The sequence below is a fragment of the Pogoniulus pusillus genome, chromosome 16 (assembly GCF_015220805.1).
Source record: "Pogoniulus pusillus isolate bPogPus1 chromosome 16, bPogPus1.pri, whole genome shotgun sequence".
Lineage (NCBI taxonomy): Eukaryota > Metazoa > Chordata > Aves > Piciformes > Lybiidae > Pogoniulus > Pogoniulus pusillus.
In genome coordinates, this window is record NC_087279.1 from 14,939,533 (window position 1) to 14,958,645 (window position 19,113).

The 19,113-nt window shown below is 41.7% G+C and overlaps 1 protein-coding gene across 13 annotated transcripts in view; it reads left to right on the forward strand.

The window, feature by feature from the left end:
• The window catches only part of LOC135182515 (uncharacterized), a 98,290-nt gene that overhangs the window by 50,840 nt on the left and 28,337 nt on the right, over window positions 1-19,113 (forward strand). For 11 of the 13 annotated variants that reach the window (XR_010305230.1, XM_064156687.1, XM_064156696.1 and 8 more), the window contains 3 exons: window positions 6,252-6,290; window positions 6,726-6,792; window positions 18,854-18,950. Coding sequence is in view for 12 of the 13 variants with exons in the window: in XM_064156687.1 (XP_064012757.1) it covers window positions 18,867-18,950 (84 nt within the window). In the remaining variant the exon portion in view is untranslated. Of the gene's footprint in view, window positions 1-6,251; window positions 6,291-6,725; window positions 6,793-12,675; window positions 12,818-13,343; window positions 13,437-18,853; window positions 18,951-19,113 lie in introns of all 13 variants that reach the window. The other 2 variants (XM_064156688.1, XM_064156692.1) reach the window with 2 other exon arrangements.

The window sequence follows — 19,113 nt, forward strand, 5'->3', positions numbered from 1 at the left end:
ACAGTTACTTTAGATCTTTTTTTTCTAATTTATGAAACAACTGTGTAATAAAGACAAAGTTGGTTTCACATACAAACCTTTCCACTGACATATAAAACAATCCAATGTTTTTTGTCACTGTATGTTCGGAGATGGAACTATTCTGAAATTCTCCCCCCAGCCCAAAACTGCAAAGATTTTTGTAATCAGTCATCTGCAGATACATCTCACTGAAAAAAAAACATGCATTTCTAGCTGGCTTCCCTAAAGGGGTTTTATTCAGTGTTTAACAGAAACCATTATGTCCAGAACAGAATAATTGATGTCAATCTGTTAAGAACTGCTTTTAATTACCAGATCCCAAGCAATAAATCAGTGTAGGCTAGTGAATGATGTATTAAATATATCTAGTTCATCGAGTGCATATAAATGCTTCAATAGTGTGGAGTTGGAGACATGAAATAGAATGAAATCTTCACAAATGTTTTAATCAAAAGTAAATTGATAATTGTCAGTTTCCTAACAGTTTTCTGGTATAATAACAGTTTAATAACAAGTTAATAACAGTTTTTTAGGGGGGGGGTTCTGTCTTTCGTATTTCTTCTTAATTTAAATCCTCTTCTCTGGCCCATTAATGCATGTTTTTGTAATCTCTGTTTAAACCCAAATATCTCCATTCAAGTTTTACCTCAAAACATCTTTCTTGCCCGTTTTTACTCTCACAAGACATAGCCAGAGAATAATGTATCTCAGCTGCCACAGAATGCATTCCACAAAAAGAATGCACCCAAATTTAACCCAAGGAACAAGATACACCCCACAGTATATAAAACCCTTAATATTAAGTTGCCAGAAGTGTATCTGGCAAGCTCTAAATTAAATGTCTTTTCAGACGACTAGCTACTCTATTACTCCATAACCTTCCCCATGGCCCATTACTTGTATCCACTTTAAAAAGAAACCAAAAAAAAAGATCAGTTTGTTGGAAAGACAAATCTTTTCACAGTAACTCCAAGGCACAGGTGAAACTCAGTTTTCCTTTTTAAATTGCGCTCAGGTTTCGTTCCCCTCTTTGTCTACATTCTTCTCCCTTTCTCTCTCTTTTTTTGTCCTTATTTCTGAATGGATTTAGGTTAAATTAAATTCTTTAGAAAAGAAAGGACAAAAAAGACACACAGAGGCATGTCTTCTCAGATTTTTTTATTCTAAACTCTCACAGCTCTAGTGAAAATACTATGTATCTAGGCATTGCAAACCAACCTTATTTTTGCTGTAAAAACACCACGTGCACCTTCTCAGACATGAGCCTCTGTGCAAGATCTTTTCACACGTGCAAAAACAGCTGACATTTCATCACTTTCATGAAGGGATAAATAGAAGAGTTGTGGAAGAGAAAACCACTCTTGTTCTTGTCTGTTTTCCTAGTTACAGATGTTGCTTCCTCAGCATCAGGATAGTGCATATTGATATTAATTATGAAAGTCATTTTCTTATATACCGTTTACTCCAGTGTCTTTTACTGAGAAGATAAAACTATTTCAGTGTACCCTGCAGTTGTCACCAGCTTCTCAGAAAATGAGAATTAAAACTCATTTCCTGGACCAAAGTCCTGCTGGATCTGGTACAAGTACAGATTTGCTATCCTATTTCACAGAATCACAGAATGGGCTAGGTTGCAAAGGAGGTCATCTGATCCTATTCCCCTGCCCAAGCAGGGCAGCCCAAAGCCAGTTGCCTCTGAACATATCCAGATAGCTTTTGAACTCCTTCAAGAAAGGAGACTCCACGACCTCCCTGGATATCCTGTGCTACTGCCTGGTCACTCTTACAGTAACAAATGTGTGCTGATGTTTTAGATGGAGCGTCCTGGTTTTTAGTTTGTGCCAACTCTCTCTTGTCCCGTCACTGGGCACCACTGAAGAGAGTCTGGCTCCATCTTCTTTATGCTCTCCCTTCATGTATTTATATACATTGATGAGATCCCTTAAGAGCCTTCTCTAGACTAAACAGTCTCAGCTCTCTCAGACTTTCCTCATATGAGAGATGCTCCACTCTCTTAATCATCTTTGTAGCCTTTTGTTCATCTCTCTCCAGTATGTCCAGTATTTTCAAGTAAGGGTGGGTTTAAAGCAAAGCAGAGCCTAAGTTAAGCAGGGCTGAACAAGACAGCACTGCAAACAGTGAAACATTAGATAAAAAATCTGAGCAAATAAAAAAATATCTAAGATAATCTGCTGCACTCTGGGTTATGTACATAAGCCTTGGCACACAGGAATGAGACTTGCCTGGAGCATATTTTGCTTTGGTTTTGATGGGAAGAGGGACAACCAGGCATCACAGAGAACTAGGAGATGGGACAGAGCAGAGGTGTTTAGAGATATCATGCATGTGTGGCTGCATATGTCCATGTGTCTGTCTGTATGCCTGCCTACAGACAGTGGCCTGCTGCTGCTAAAGCAGTGTAACGTGATGCAAACTGTTTCGTATATTAAAAAGCTGCATTAGTGAAAAGATCTTTTCAGAAATAGACAGATGTAGTATCTATGCCAAAAAATGACATTGCAAAGGGATTAACTGTTTAAGTGGTCAAATTAAACAAGACAGAAATAGTTAGCTTCCCTTGGCCTGTAGCTCCTCTGCACGAGGCAGCTTGTCTCAAGTTGCCAATACCTCATTGCTACTAAGGCGAGGAGACAGCAACGTTAGGAATTGGGACATTTCCCAGTCTCTCACTGTCTGATCTTATGCCTTGTAATCTTATCTGTGCTAGGACAGGATCTCCCAATCTCCCTATGCCTAAACCTGGGCCATAGCAGAGTGCTTTACCAGCACAGCTATTTCTAGAGAACTGTCCCAGCACTTGGCATTAGCCATGTTTATTCTGGCAAAAATTTGCACTTCTGCTGTGTAATATGGGTGAAATAAGCTACCCTGGTGAATACAGAGTTTTGTCATAACTGAACCAATGACAGGGACTTTTGCTGACACAATAAGGGATAATACTCTTTAACTGATACTGTAGTTTCTAGTAGAAGCTTAGCCTAGTTCCAGGACCTATAACCTGCTTATTATTACTCTTATTAGCAGTCTTAGTTAGATTATGGCTTGATTCTTGGTTCAGGAGATTAGGAATAGTGATGTGTAAATGGAAGAAAATACAGAGACATGTAGAGGTGCTCTTGCCAGATCAAGGGTTGTTCCAATGCAATTAATGTTTCTGAAACTCAGCTTTACTCTTTCAGAGCAAGCTCAGCTAACTTTGGACAGCATTAATGGTCTGCCATAAGACTAGTAGGTCTCTTCAAAGAGTATTAGCTGATGTCAGAGATTATTAGATGGGATTTTTTTCCTCTTTTTTTTTTTTTTTTTTTTTTTTTTTTTTTGTTGGTTGGTTTGGTTTGGTTTTATTTTTTGGGTGGGGGGATGTTTTTTGATTGGTTGCTATTTTATTTTGGGGGATTTTTTTTCAGTAAGAAAAACTTTACAAATACCTATTCAGTTGCTTGCTTTACTCTCCAGTTCCTTAGCAAAGTGAGATATGCTTTAGTCCTGTGTTAGCAATATCAATTTACTGTATAAAATAAACATCTTTCAAAGTCAGTCTAGTCTTTCCAAAAATGGAAGGACTCTTTTTCCTTCTAGTCCTTCCAAAAATGGAAGGACTCTTTTCCCCTTGCACAACTATTGTAATTTTCCCAGCCTCCATGCACAAATCCTGGCACTTTGATATTTACTGCACCTATGCCTGGCTTCTTTCCTCAGGCTTAGCAAATGTCCATTCTGCAGTTGTTATCTCATTCAAGCTTGGATAATGCCTCTGCAGCAAATCTGAGAAGAGCTGCACATTGCTTTGGCTGCTCCTGACATACTCCAATGCAATGATTTTTGAACTGGTGCATTTGTAACATATCAAATGTCCTGGCATGTCTTTTAGAGCATCTTCCTTTAGATTATTCAAAGTCACTTTAAAAATGTGATGGCTTCATAACCATGCGAAGTTGTGCTCCTTCCCACTCCCATTTTGCCTATCAGTCACAGTCATGCAGTGTGTTGTGGCGGATGTGGGCATTCCCCATGTGGCAGCCCTATTTCTCACACAAGGTATCCTACATGATTCACTGGTGCTACTCTGAACCATGCCAGAGAGACCACCTTAGATCTGCCAAACTCTTTACTACCAAGCACAAAAAACAGATTCTGCAATCTTCCTGCAAATCTTAAACAAAATGTCAGAGACTGTTAAAGTCCTTAACTAGAGGCAGTTGGTTTTGCAACCACTATAAATAGGAAAAGTACTGACAAACAAGTTGGCAACTCTTGCTACCGATACCAGGTTCTGGAAGGCAGCAACACCATTTGCAGAACTGTACGGTACCAAGTGCCTGGATGCTAAAAGGACAACACACAGCCCTGCACAGACTGAAAAGGAAGCACAGAAGTACTTGCTAGTGCTCCCCAGGAATGAGCTATGAAGCTGTGGAGGATGGACTGGGTAGGGCACAGCCTGCTCAGTATCAGAGACATCAGAAACAAATTGCAGCTCTTGATGGACCTCTGGCCTCTGCTTGTTCGGGTTTTTAATGGGGACAGCCTTGGGGACTGGAAGGAAACCTAAAGAACCAGCCAAGTCAAGAGAAGTAAAGAAAAATGTCCACAATCTCTGAAAAAGCCAGTCAACACAGCTGGAAAAAATCTTCAGGATAAAGAATGGCAGCCAGTAGAAGTGGTGAGGTGTAGTTAGATTAAACTAGAGCAGTTCTCTGTGGACTTTGTCCAAAACATGCTTGCACAAGCAGTATCTTCAATATCATTCACAAAGTTGCTAGTGTCAGTGAAGCTGACTTTACCTAAAATAATCACTCATTAAAATAGCAGCTGTAGTTCCCATCTTCCGCAGTTTCTATCTGGAAATCAGCTGGTCATACAGACAGGGATTCACACATGCAGCCACCAGAGCTGCATCTGAAGTCTAGTGAGCTACAGCAAACACAGCAGCTGCAGTGTCTACAGTGATCGAAAGGCTGCCCCAGGTGTCAGCTGACCAAAGTACTAATGCAGCAAATTGCTGGGAAAACGCTGAGTACAAAGCATCATTGATTCTGTATTATTTGTGCTACATTTCTCATTTATGGTGTCATGTCTGTCTATCACTACAGCTTTGATCACAGAGGGACCTGGCAAAGAACCGTTCTAACTACACTTTGCATTGTTCTTTCTGTGAGCAGCCTTGGCGTGATCACTCAGTTTCTCCCTGTGCAGGAGGGCTGCCTGCTTGCCACATGTTGTCCTTATATATACAGACACATGCACATGCCGATTAATAAGTTAATTTAGCGCAAGAATTCGATGGTGAGACAGAAGACCCCAAGAGAAAAGTTCTTTCCTGTTGAGATAAAGCAGTAACTCTGTTAGCTTAAGCCAGCAGAGACTTTTTTTTAACGTTACCCAGAATTGCTTAGACTGAGATTTTCTGAACATCTATGCATTTGAAAAAGACTAAACTATTTGAAAGGAGCTATTAGCATGCATGCTTTAACTTCACTTCTTTTTCATGTTTGGCTCTTACGGAAAAATACCAGATTTTGATATGAACATCTGTTTCATGTTTTTCTAAATGTGAGTTTAGTATGAAAATTAACCCCTGAAATTTTGGTTTCAGCAGCCTTCTAACTCTTCAGTATGCATTTAGGAGTGCTGGGAGCTCAGTTCAGCCTGTGGCTGCTTTGCATTCTGGAAATAACTCAGTATGTTCAAATGTTTAATGAAGATGTTTTTCACACACTCACTATTAGCAGTTGTCAGTTCTTTTCACAGTGGCACTCTGAAAGAAGTAACTCCTCTCTTAGTCTCATGAACCTCGCTCGTACTGCAAGAAAATGTAGGGAAATAGCAATCATAGTTGAACTTTCCAGAAATGCGGTTTAGTTACTAACAGGCCCAACAATTGTTTAGCAAGAGTGAAACCACTCTCCATCACACGAGTGTGAGCTTGATTTGATGGGAAGTTTCTTTTACCCCACCAAATTGCTAAGGCATTAGACGTTGGCATGTTTACGCCTACAAAAGCAACCTTTGGTTTAGGACACATTAACTAAAGTAGCAAAAACTAGCAAATCTCCTCAAATGCAGGAGTTGCTTTCAATGGGGGTGAGAACCCAAGATGCCACAGGATTTTCTGTTACCCAAACTCCCAAGAGAACAAAACCTGACCTTTGGTTCCTCAGTCCAGGCTGTTTCAGGAATCATTCAAATGTGATCTTTCTTTTTGACAGATTGGCAGTTCCCATCCAGAGCTAAAGGGGAAGAACTAAGTAAGTAATGTATGTGTTTTTAATTCTTCAGAATGTTTGCCCTTTACCTGGATGAGTTTCAGATACAATTAATGTCTCACTAGTTTGGTTATCTAAGAGGTTCTGCATTAGCTTATGAAAACAGTATTTTATTCTGCTACTGTATGAAGATCTACAGGGGGTTCTCTTAATATCTGTTTATGGATTGTTTTACACACTACCATTGTCTTTCTGAGGCCATCAGTGACATCCAGTGGCCAACTAAATTAAGCCTAGACATGTTTTATAGACATCTGCCTCCTGCTTTCCTTAGTGAAAAAGCCCAGTGAAAAAAAACAGTAAAAATGGTAGCCATGCAGTTGACTTGTTTAGCTTACTTCTCTCATGTGTGTGATGGGAATCTCTTTGGGAAAAACTCAGGAACAGATTCTCACTCGGTACTTTCCCTTTGAGCAGGTAAAACCCAAGTGTTCGCCAAAGGTACAAAGATGTGATCTGAGCTCTGCCTTCTGCCATCACTGAGGTGAGTCAAAGCCAAAACTGCAGTCTCTCAGGATTTGACTTGGTGCAAAACTATAACTAGATATTTTTCTTCTTGATGCAAGCAGGCATGAAGCTCAATTTCAGTGTGTGCTGTCCTCTCTGTTTCATTTTAGAGATTTAATTGTTACTAATTTATTTTAAACAAGCTACTCTAAAATCACTTAATAAGAAAACCAAGGGAAATATAAATATTTGTTGAGCCCAAATCATACATTTGGATAAAACCCAAGCATGAAGCACTACAGAATAGGTAAAACTCAGCACTACAAAACTGTTAGTCATAGAGTATCTTACAGAAATGCAAAAACAAACTTAGCTGCGGTAACAAATTTCCAACACTGAATATTAAGATTGATTACAGTGAGTGACCCTGTTAATAACTCCATTAATAGCCTTCAGTGAGTAAAAAGGAGGTGTTCTGGGAAAGGTGGCTGATAGTGTTCAACCCCTTCAATGGTGACAGGAGGGCAGCACAGGGGAGTTGTATCTTGGAGAGCAGCCCCCACTGCAGATGGTGAAAGTGCGGGTTGGCCCCTGGGCAACCCCTCCTCCTGTCCCAGCCTGGGGCACCTGAGGTGCTCAGTTCAGCTGAGCCTTGCTGACTACAGTTAAATATGCTACAAGTGGTGAAAGTGGTGTTTGCTTTCACATGTATGCTGGTTTTGCTGGGGCAGAATCTTAGGCCAGCCATTAGCAGTTTGGAGTCAGCCAGGGCAGCTGACCTAAGCTGGCCACAGGTGTATCCCAAAGTGGTGATCTTCATGCTCAGCGTAAAAGGGGATGTTTGCTGGGGATAAGAGAGTCTCCTGTTTGGGCTGAGGCTTCTTTTGAGTCTTTTTCCAAAGCTTCTGGTCCTTCATTTTTGTAGTTCCCAGGGCATAGAAACTTCAATTGCTGATACAGTACTTCAAAAGTACAGCAATAGCAGCAATGGTTGCTACCATTATATTTCAGGAGCCAGAGTAGCCACTCTGCCTCTACTCTGTCTTGTGATCCTTCTCATCTTTTACTAGATAGTCAATTTTCCTGTGACCTGTTCCAGTGAAGTATTAAATTTGCATTTTGGATAGCTAAATACAGTCCATTGGAAAAGGACATTCATGCTAGCTATTACTGTTGTCACATTTGTCATCTATTCTCTCCCCATTATGATTTCTCCATAGCTGGCACAAACTAAAGAAATGGCAATGCTTGTGAAAAATAGTTGCAGTCATCAGAAACAAGAAACAAAAAATAATACATTCCAGAACTCCAGTTTAGAATAAATAGTTTGACTTCTGGGAAACATACTATAAGTATGAAGTAGTATCACAGTATCACAGTATCACCAAGGTTGGAAGAGACCTCACAGATCATCAAGTCCAACCCTTTACCACAGTGCCCAAGGCTAGTAGTGAACAAAAGCTAAATATGTGTTGTTCAGTAGTCCACCAGATAATGAATTAATATTACTTCATGGATTGTAGCATGTAAAGATGGAATCTGTGCTCATGTACACTATAGACAAGAGGGAAGAGCGACAATGAAACTGAAACTTGATTGCCATTTAGGCTGATACTCTCAGAAAGGAACTGCCCCTTTGTTTACAGTTTTGGATTCCTTTAAATATGTAAATAATACGCATTTAACTGGCCAAGAGAGGCCAAAATCAGAGCCCTGGTTTCATCAGCTTAATATTTGGAGTGCTCTAAACAGACTTTAACAGGTAATGGATGTTTACTAAGGTTTCTTGATTCTTGCCAAGGATAGCCTGATTTACAAGGCAGACAACCACAGCAAATATGCCACCTTCTTATTGTAGGCAGAAAATTTTCATCATCTCTTCATATACAATCTCAGTTCTACTTCACCTCTACCCTTTCCAAAGCAGCCACTTAAATGACAGCCCTGTGTACCAGGCTGCCAGTGAGCAATGGTGAGGGACTACAAATATGTGCATATAAATACTTATCATTTTTGTACTTGTTATATATCATTTTAGACAAATATATATAAAAGTTATATTCATGCTGAGCACTTGTCAAGAACCAGCACTTTAACGAGTCTGTCTTTACAAATATCAGCATTCTGAGTTTTCAGAGGTGGGCCAGAGGTTTCCATGGATTTCACAGAAAATAGCAAGGGCAAAAGCTTGTGGAACTTCTATAAATGAAATACAGGAAAAATGTTGTGGATCATCTGTAGTAATTCTCTCTAAAAGCCAGTAATACTTTTGGAAACTAGTAATTATAGGTGCAAGGCATCGTTACTGGCAAGTAGCACGGCAATGAAAGGCTGCACAGTTGGTATTGCGGTTACTAACAGTTTGCTCTGTTCTGCCATATGATTTCCTTTTCATGTATCATATAAAGATATTTTGATGGTCTCACCACTGTAATATGCAAACATCATTTTCTATGAGGCAGAAAATTAAAATCCAAGGTGGATACCCAAAGGTATTGAGAAAATATGTTAGCCACTTTATTTATGCAGCTATTTAAAGAATCTCATAAGAAAATTCACATAGCTAACCCAAAAGTACTCATTTGGACAGGACAGTTGAGCTCAAGATCTCCAGCTCACCATCAGCTACATACTCAGCTCATTTCACGGAACTTTTGTTTTTCTCTACACTGTGCTGATAATATACAGTGTAAAAGAGTCCTTCTCAAAGCTTTGAAAATATCCCACTGTGAGAAGGTGATGTGGGAGGGTAATTGTGCCAGTTGCCTGTATGTGAAGCCCAGAGCTAGTCAGCAAGAGCTGCCCCATGTGGGTGTTCTGCCTGAATCCCTGGGAAGCTACAGCACCAGAGAATCCTGCAGGTCTGAAACAGGGGAAAGCACAACCCCACTGAAAATTACTCATCTAAATGAGCATCTTCAAGCCTACCAAACAATCTATAGGTGGCACTGCTGGGGTATGCGGAAACAGAAACCATGCACAAACCACCTGCTGACGTTGGTCTGTTTGGAAACAACCTTGACAGAAATACCTGAAAACTAAGAAATAACTGGAAAAGGTACATCTGTTTCTTGGCAGATGTCTGTATAGAGCAAGTTCAGTCTCAGCTGAGGTTCTGGCACCATCCAAGTAGTCTGCATGAAGAGAGCATCCAGGCAGAAATTATGGAAAGAAGGCATTTTATACACCACTAAGCTTCCAGATGCAAGAAAGGGACAATAGCTTCTCCCAGGAGGGCCATAGACACAAATGTACATCTATGCCTTTTACAACTTCTTCAGTCAGTGTGGAGCATTTGCTAACTTTTGTGGGGAAACTGATTGTATCTGTATTTTGGAAATCTACCTCTAAAAGGACTGCCACACTTTTCATGATGCGGTTCAGGTCTGCTCAGCTCTTTCTTGATGTTACTGAACATATTTCGTTAGTATTTCCTGGCCACACAGAGGGCTAATCACAGCATTGGCAGCACTGTGTTTCAATCTAAGTCTTGCCTTAGTTTTGGCCTAGGTTAAAACAATTATGGAATTAATTACTGTCTGTACAGCTGTTCTCCCGTGCACCCTGCCAAAAGCCAACTTAGCATACAGTCTTCCCTGCACAAAATGCTGGTGACAAAGCAAACCTACTGTGCTTAGTGTAGTATGGAAACAGCAACTTCCATCAGCAACTTCCATCATATGCACAAACCAGAGGATTACAAGCAAATGCTTGCCAGGAAAGGTGCTATGCATTCAGCATGCCTGTCATTCTGCAGCCTTGAGGCAGGTAGTGTGAATACACCTCTTGTATCTGTAATACAGAATATAGGAGAGTCAGAGATGCAGAATCGTTTGTCCTTAAAAAGTGTTTGTCCCCTATTTTCATCAGCAAATCCTCTATTCAGTTATATTAATACCAAACTTACTACATCGGTTGTAGCAGAAGAATTATTTTTGAAGTACACACTTTGTACTGAATGTCCCCTATGTGTTCTTTTGCATTTTAGCATGTTGGTACAGAGATGGTTTGTGTCCAGTTCCTTTTCTGGCATGGAGACCTGTTTTCTTTCTGATCTTAAGGTAAAATTACCAGTATTCCAGTCTAATTGGTTGCACTTGCTTCCCTACATCCTGCCTAACCAATGGCCCACAGGAGCCCCTCCCACATTCTTCAGAAGAGGGTAGATTATTGTCCTAAATATCTTGTTTGAAATATCCCAAATAATCATGTGTCCTTGGAAAGTATACTCCTTGTCCCAGCATGACTTAATTTCACTTTCAAGGTCTGATGCTGGGCAGTTGCTGCTCTCAAAGCCATCTCTTGCCTTCCTGCCAGTTTGGCAGAGATTATGCATTTAAATGTTAGTATTATCTTTGAGAATTTAGGTGACTCCCAGGTGTGTCAGCTCTTCTGACAGACTGATAAGCTATCATACACTTCAGGTTATGTGGAAACTGAAGCACCATGCCAGAAGGAGAAACAATGGTGGGCTGAAATAAGTGTATGTTGTCTTGGTGGCAGACGAAGACGTGTGGGGTTGCATGGTCCTTAAAGCTTGATACTAAACTGGGACCAAGTGAGGGGTTTCCCCAGCCCCACAAGCTGCCTGCAGCCAGGGAGAGGAACATTAGTGACTACCTCGAGACCTGGTGCTGCTGGCAAGTAGGGCTGCTGTGGCTGCATGCTCCATGGCCCTTCCTTCAGGATAAGAGTCAAGAGCACTCAGCAACTCTGACCACATACCAAATGTGGTTATTGACTGCATTTCCCTTAGTTGATTCATTTGCCTTAATTGAAACAGCCAACATGCACCTTTTTTGCTAAGACCCTCTGAAAGCACCATGCAGCTTTGATGCTCTATGACCAATTCAGAAGCCTGTGGGACAAAGCACAGCTGCCATGAAGACGCACCCTGGGCTGAATTTAAAGCTGCATCCTAAACAAATGTAATCTGCAAGTGCTGCAGTTCAGCGGAGCTCTTCCTTATGCCTCCCACCAAAGATATCTTCTCATTCAGTAGTCCCCACAACACCTCAGCAGAAAAGCATCTATCCTTCCAGTGTGCTGTGATGCTATGATCACCAGTTGTAAATGCAGAACTTGAGGCGTACAAGGATGAGGAGTCAGCAGTAATTCTCCATTGTTATGTTTGCAATTCACTGGGTTCCATAAATCACTCGGTCAGCAACCAGAAACAATACCACATCGTTTCAGAAGCTAACCACACCAAGGCTTCTGACATTTGAATAGTGAACCCTCACAGTGAATTGCTTGTGCACCATTCAAAAAGCTAAACAATATTTTGAAGAAACAGCAATTAATTTTGAACAAATAGAACAGATATATTTAGACAAATATGTGAGCAAAAGGGAACGAGAAAAAAAACAAAACAAGGGAACTTCTTGTTAATTGTAGTTCATGCTTTCAGCCTCCAGAAACATAAAATCACATAGCTAGGCGTTTGCACTTTATGCTCCTCATAGAATCATAGAATCAACCAGGTTGGAAGAGACCTCCAAGACCATCCAGTCCAACCTATCACCCAGCCCTATCCAGTCAACTAGACCATGGCACTAAGTGCCTCATCCAGGCTTTTCTTGAACACCTCCAGGGATGGTGATTCCACCACCTCCCTGGGCAGCCCATTCCAATGGGAAATCACTCTTTCTGTGAAGAACTTCCTCCTAACATCCAGCCTATACTTCCCCCAGCACAGCTTGAGACTGTGTCCCCATGTTCCATTGGTGGTTGCCTGGGAGAAGAGACCAACCCCCACCTGGCTACAAACTCCCTTCAGGTAGTTGTAGACAGCAAGGAGATCACCCCTGAGCCTCCTCTTCTCCAGGCTGCACACCCCCAGCTCCCTCAGCCTCTCCTCATAGGGTTTGTGTTCCAGGCCCCTCACCAGCTTTGTCGCCCTTCTCTGGACACTTTCCAGCACCTCAACATCTCTCCTGAATTGAGGAGCCAAGAACTGGACACAGTGTTCAAGGTGTGGCCTGACCAGTGCTGAGTACAGGGGAAGAATCCTCATGATAGCTTTTCCTTTTGAGGGCTATTTTCATCAAGAATTGTATTAGGTAAGAAATGGTAATAACAATCTTTGGGTATGATACATTTGTTTTCTAGTTGTGATGGTTTGGGTGTTCCACATCCCCCCCACACTTTAGAAATCACCCAGACTAGACTCAGTCAGCTCTGGAAATATGAATGAAGCTTATATTTACAGCTGGCACAATATACAAGCAGATATTTGCAGTATATACAGTTATATATAGAAATATACAAAATAAAATGTAATACAGAAATACAACTCCCCTTCCAGAAACCTGAGTCCCCAGGAGGGGCTCTCAACCACCCCTTCACCTTCCCCCTACCCCTCTCAACCTTACCCCAGTCCTAAAGCAAGAATAGAGGTTTGGCCAGGGGGGTTAGGAAGCAAAGTGGATTAGTCCAAAATGGAGGGTGAGGTTAGAGAGATGCAGCTCAGCCAGCAGCCCAAGTGAGAGTGGTGCTGAGTGTCTTATCTGCGTTTTGACTTATGTTTTTATACATCTCAGGAAGCCTGTGAGTGAAGTAGACATCACCATTGTTTTCTTTCCACAGCCTGTAATCCAGTTCTTCTCATCAAAACATTCTAGCCTGCTTCAAACTAGCACACTAGTGAAGTGTGTGTTAACATTACCCTCGTTCCTCTCTGTAAGTGCAATCTGAATTAGCCTTGTAGTATCTGTGAAATTACCATGCTTCCATGGCTAACTCTTACATCACTTCTAGCTTTCAGTGACTTTCAATAAGCTGTCCAGTGGCTCCCTGCCAATCTGAAAATCTCTCTAAATGTAAAGCAACTCCCTCGGGATCATTTTGGAAGCATAAATGCTTTTGGTTTCAGTAAAAGACAAGGCAGAATCTAAAAAAAACATTTTTGGATATTTATTTATACAGCATAAATAGGCATGTATCAAGTTGTTGGAATTTTAATTCCCACACTGCATCTTAGAAATTCAGCTTTTTCCCTTCTACAGTGAAGCCTGACTGCTGCAGAAGCAGAGAGAAACAAATTGGAGTTTTCAAAAATAGGATGAAAGCTATCAATAACTAAGATCAAATTCCCTCCTCTGGTACCTAGAAATCTGAAATCAGCTGAGTGCTTCCAGCTGAGTCATTTCCGGCTTGTGCCAACACATCTGATATTGAAATGTTGCTTCTCAGTGGCAGATATTCATCAGTTGCTTCTCCTTTCTCTGCTGGTCATCTTGGGTGCAGGGATGGGACCAGATGCCTACAGACACTGCACTGTACCTGCGGTGTGAGCACACCTGCTTTGGTACAGTAAAACATAATTCCTCCTTTACTCTGCTCCTGTCAGACCCCACCTGGAGTACTGTGTACAGTTCTGGAGCCCCCAACACAAGAGGGACATGGAACTGTTAGAGCGAGTCCAGAGGAGGGCCAAGAAGATGATCATAGGGCTGCAGCACCTCTGCTATGAGGACAGGCTACAAGAGTTGGGGCTCTTCAGTCTGGAGAAGAGAAAGATTTGAGGAGACCTTCAGTATCTGAAGGGGGCCTAGAAGAAGGCTGGGGAGGGACTATTTACAAGGTCTTGTAATGACAGGACAAGGGGTAATGGGTTTAAACTGGAAAATAGGAGATTTAGACTAGATGTTAGGAGGAAGTTCTTTACAGTGAGGGTGGTGAGACACTAGAACGGGTTGCCCAGGGAGGTCATGGATGCTTCCTCCCTGGAGGTGTTTAAAGCTGAGGCCTTGAGCAACCCACTGTAGTGGGGGGTGTCTCTGCCTATGGTGGGGCATTGGAGCTGGATGATCCTTCAGGTCCCTTCCAACCTAAACCATTCTATGATTCTATAATAAGCTTTTAAATGAGTATGTGAGTTAGTGAGTGCATGCAGCCAGGTCAGAGCTGCCTGCATGAGAGAGCTCCAACGACTTTGTGTCCAGGTATGTTCATTGCACCAGCCTCCAAGGGTCTGAGGGCATGAACCTGGTGCTGGTGATGGTGAGCCCAGGGGAAGCCATGGAATGCACATCTCATGTGCCACTCCCTGAGGCTGACTTGGCTCCATTGCATGAGAAAGGAAAAACGTGATAGGAGATTAGAAAATGCCATTGTTCTGGTGTCAAAGGAGATATTAGATCATCTCCCCTAGAAGACAAAGTCACATTTGGACATCAGAAATATCTGTCATTCCTTTAGAGGAAAATACTTTTCTTAGACACTTTTTTCCCCTCCCATTCTCTTTTACTTATTTATTCTTTAATTAATTTTAAGGCTTCTCATTCCATTTCAGAATATCTGTTATAGCTGATGCTGGTATTCAGCAACAAAGAACTGTGCAGCATAAGCCTTCAGGTAACAGTTTCTGCTCTCAGATGTTCTTGGACAAGTCCTGTTGAACCTGGGGCACAGCTTCACCTTATAAATTGTTTTTATCAGCAGTGTAATGTTTCTCTATAAACTGCTGTGGATTGCTAGAGTAAATGCAAAGCGCTATTTCACAAGAGCAAAGCTGTTTTCCCCTCTTCCAAAGAGGAATATGCTTGTATTTTTGGCAAGAAACTCACTTTCTACCCTGGGATAGCTTCAGTGAGTAAAAGGAACAAGCCACTATGAACTGAATAGTTAGAAAGAAACAAAATTCTCCTCCTGCTTATGAACAGAAGATTGGTTCATTTGCGCATGCTGTGTAAAACTTGCCACAAAGTCCTTTGTGCCATCAGCATGAAAAGAATCTTTTGCCCAGGCAGGAGATTAGGGTGACCAGCGGGAATCCCTGCACCCGAAATTCAGATCAGAATGGCTAAGTTCATGGGAAGTTGGGATTTTAAAGGGATTGGTCTGATGATGCCAAAAAAGCAGCAGTAACAGCCAACTCCATGGGCCCATCAGATTTCTGTTTTCTCTGTCAGTAAAGGTACACTGAGGAGATAGAGTGCAAGGGACTGAGTTTTTTTTTCACCTTTAAAGGTGCTACACATATACAAGAGTGAACCATAGAGTTGATAGCAGGTATGTCAAGCATCTCATTTGAGACTCCCAATCACTGTTTCTCCCTTGTTTGGATTAGCATCCCTTGAGAGAGTGGTGCAGTGTTAAAAGCCCTGCAAGGAGGTGGCAGTGGCAGCTGAACACTACGGTCTCATGCAGCACAATCAGTGCATCAATCTTCTTTACATTGGTGTCTTATCTTGGCTCCCAGATTCGTAGTCAACTCCAGAAATTAGAAGGGCATCAGGGAGCGGGTGCTGAGATGTGGGCGCCGCAGCTGCCACTCCCCTCCTGTGCTGGCCATTGTGCTGCCACCTCAGGAGGACTCCCACTGCCCGGCCTGGTCAAAAGATCTTTGAATTAACCTTTTCACTGGAAAAGAGATTGTGGCCCTATAGAAAAGTATGAATTCAGAGCAAAGCCTTTCTGCAGGATTAGTCCATTAGAAGCAAAAAGGAGAAAGGTTTTTTTGTTGTCCTGCAAAATGTAAGTGATTAGGGGATTTAAGGGGAAAAAAATCTCGTCTGTCTATAGTGGGGAATATTAATGTTGGAACAATACACGCTCTTATCCTCTGCCTAAGTCATTGTACTGCCCTTATCTCCATCACATCTGACTGACTGCCAGGAGCGTGAGCTAAGAGATATAGTGTAACTCGTGTCCTGTGTGGTCTGTTCCTCTGCCCTCTCTCAAGAAGAAAAGGTGTGTGTGAGATGTAGATCTACTGTGCTATAGGATTGTTTTTAGGGAAGTGGGAGGGCTGTGCTCAGGTTTTATAGCAGAGTAAGAAAAGCCAACTAATTCCCTCTTAGAGTTTACTTTCTTTTCCTTTCCTTTTTTTTTTCCCCCTCTTTCTTTTCTTCTCTCTCTTTCTTTCTCCCTTCCTTCCTTACCTTCTTTCATCTCCTTCTCTCTCCTTCTCTTCCTCCCCTCTCTTCCTCCCCTCTCTTCCTCCCCTCTCTTCCTCCCCTCTCTTCCTCCCCTCTCTTCCTCCCCTCTCTTCCTCCCCTCTCTTCCTCCCCTCTCTTCCTCCCCTCTCTTCCTCCCCTCTCTTCCTCCCCTCTCTTCCTCCCCTCCCCTTCTTTCCTTCCTTCCTTTTCTTTCCTTTCTTTTCTTCCTTTTTCTTTCTTTCCCCTTTCCACTCCTTTCCTCTCCTTTCCTCTCCTTTCCTCTCCTTTCCTCTCCTTTCCTCTCCTTTCCTCTCCTTTCCTCTCCTTTCCTCTCCTTTCCTCTCCTTTCCTCTCCTTTCCTCTCCTTTCCTCTCCTTTCCTCTCCTTTCCTCTCCTTTCCTCTCCTTTCCTCTCCTTTCCTCTCCTTTCCTCTCCTTTCCTCTCCTTTCCTCTCCTTTCCTCTCCTTTCCTCTCCTTTCCTCTCCTTTCCTTTCTCCTTTCCTTTCCTTCTCGTAGTTGTTTTAAGCCTTTTGTTTTCCTCCACTTCCACTTTTAGAGTTTTCCCTAGTCCCATTAATAGCCAAAGCACCTACACCAGCTAACCTTACCTTCAGAAGAAAACTAATAAACTGTGGGCTGCGAAACACAGCATACTCCCATCGCATTAGAAACAAAGGGCTTTTTAGATGAAATATGCATACACGTGCTTAGGAACACAGGAGCTTTTAATTTGGTTTTAAATGGCCAATTATTTGTGGGCATTTTCGGTTTGGTGATAAATGTGAGTAATTTTAAAAGACTTTTTTTTTCCCCAAGTGTTGCGGATTAGCACTTACTAAGAAATCTGATTCCTATACAGTATCTAAAAGCTGGTGGAGAGCAAACAGTAAGAACCTCTGGTTTAATTCATCATATAACCTTGAATAAAGGTAGGGTTACTATAGGCCCCATAGTAACTAAAGGTAAAAAAGGCTTTTCGAATTTCAGATCATGCAGTCCTTATGTCAAAACTATTTAGTGCAGACCTTATGATCAGACTTTCAAATAGATTCTGATCTTTGTTTAGAAACCATCTGGCCAGGGAAAAATAGCCAACTGTTTCAACTCTCTTTTTTTTTTTCCCCTTTACTTTTTTCCACCCCATCTCAAATAATACATTTTGAGATCAGCATTCCACTTTTCATCCCTTATTGTCAAATGTGATAAAGAGTGTTTAAATATCCAGTACATGCTCATCGCACATACACAAATGTTGTGCAATCACATGCTTGGGGCAGTAAAATCCCATATTCCTTCCCTTTACAGATGGTGCAGTAATTATCATTTAACTCTCCAAATATAACTCAGGGTGGGGAAAAGACATGGAGTTTGCATGCATGCTAGCCCACCCTTTTACAGAATTTCCAATGTAACCATTTTTTTTTCCTTTTGGTTCTATGGTCACATTAAAATTCCCCTTTTGCAACACTTTATGCAAAAAACAAACACCTGGATTCAGAGTTTCCTAAAGGAGTAATCTGAAAATATATACTTTCTGCCAAAATGTCATGAAGATTTATGTGCTTACATTCATGGATTAAATTGAGGACAGGTGGGAGAACAAGTATGAGGAGGAATGATAGCAAATTTATGTGTCAAAAAAAAAAAGTGGGAGAGAGGGTAGTTATTATGATTTCTGGTGGTTTAGATAAAACAGATGTAGATTTTGTAGAAGGGAAGGTACTGTGCCCGGAAAGCCATCCTTCAGCAGTGAAATAATTATCTATGGGATTGTATTTCCTTAAAATGAAAATAGAGGCATTTTGGAATTCAAAACATACTGTCTCAGCTACAGCCACTGCACTGAATGGCACTTGACTGCCGTGCAGTGTGCTGGAACAGATGTTTCAGCATGATGCAAATAGGCACCAAAACACTGCTGCTTGCTTTCCTTCCCTGGCCAGGATAATTGTTTTTCTCACAAGGAAACCCACTTCCACCACAAAATAGTGATGGCTGCCACAGAAAGCTAGATGGTCACTGCCATTCCCTGGAGCCCCTCAGCTCCACAGGCAGAAAGCTCACTTGAACGAGTGAGCACTGGTCTCAGGACACCAGTGTAACTCCTTACTGACATCAGGGCAAGTAAGCTGCAGTAAACCAAGAACACTAAGCTGTATTTCAAAATTTGTTTTAAAATCTAATTGGTATTCCAAATACTTTTTTAACACCCAGGTAATCTTAAAGTATGATCAGATCACCTCATGCTTGGCCTGCTAGAAATGGATGCTGGAGTCTGACAAATGCCCTTTTATCTGGATTTTGGCAGGGGGTAAGTATGTGTGTGTGTGTGAGGTGGGGACTGTACATTAACATTCCTGCTGTGTCCAGACTCTATGTAAGACACTTTCAATCTAAATTTTACACTGAAGAAAACTGTAACATAGCTCAATAATCAGCTGAGCTGGCTGTAGTTTTAGGTTCTCTAAAACACC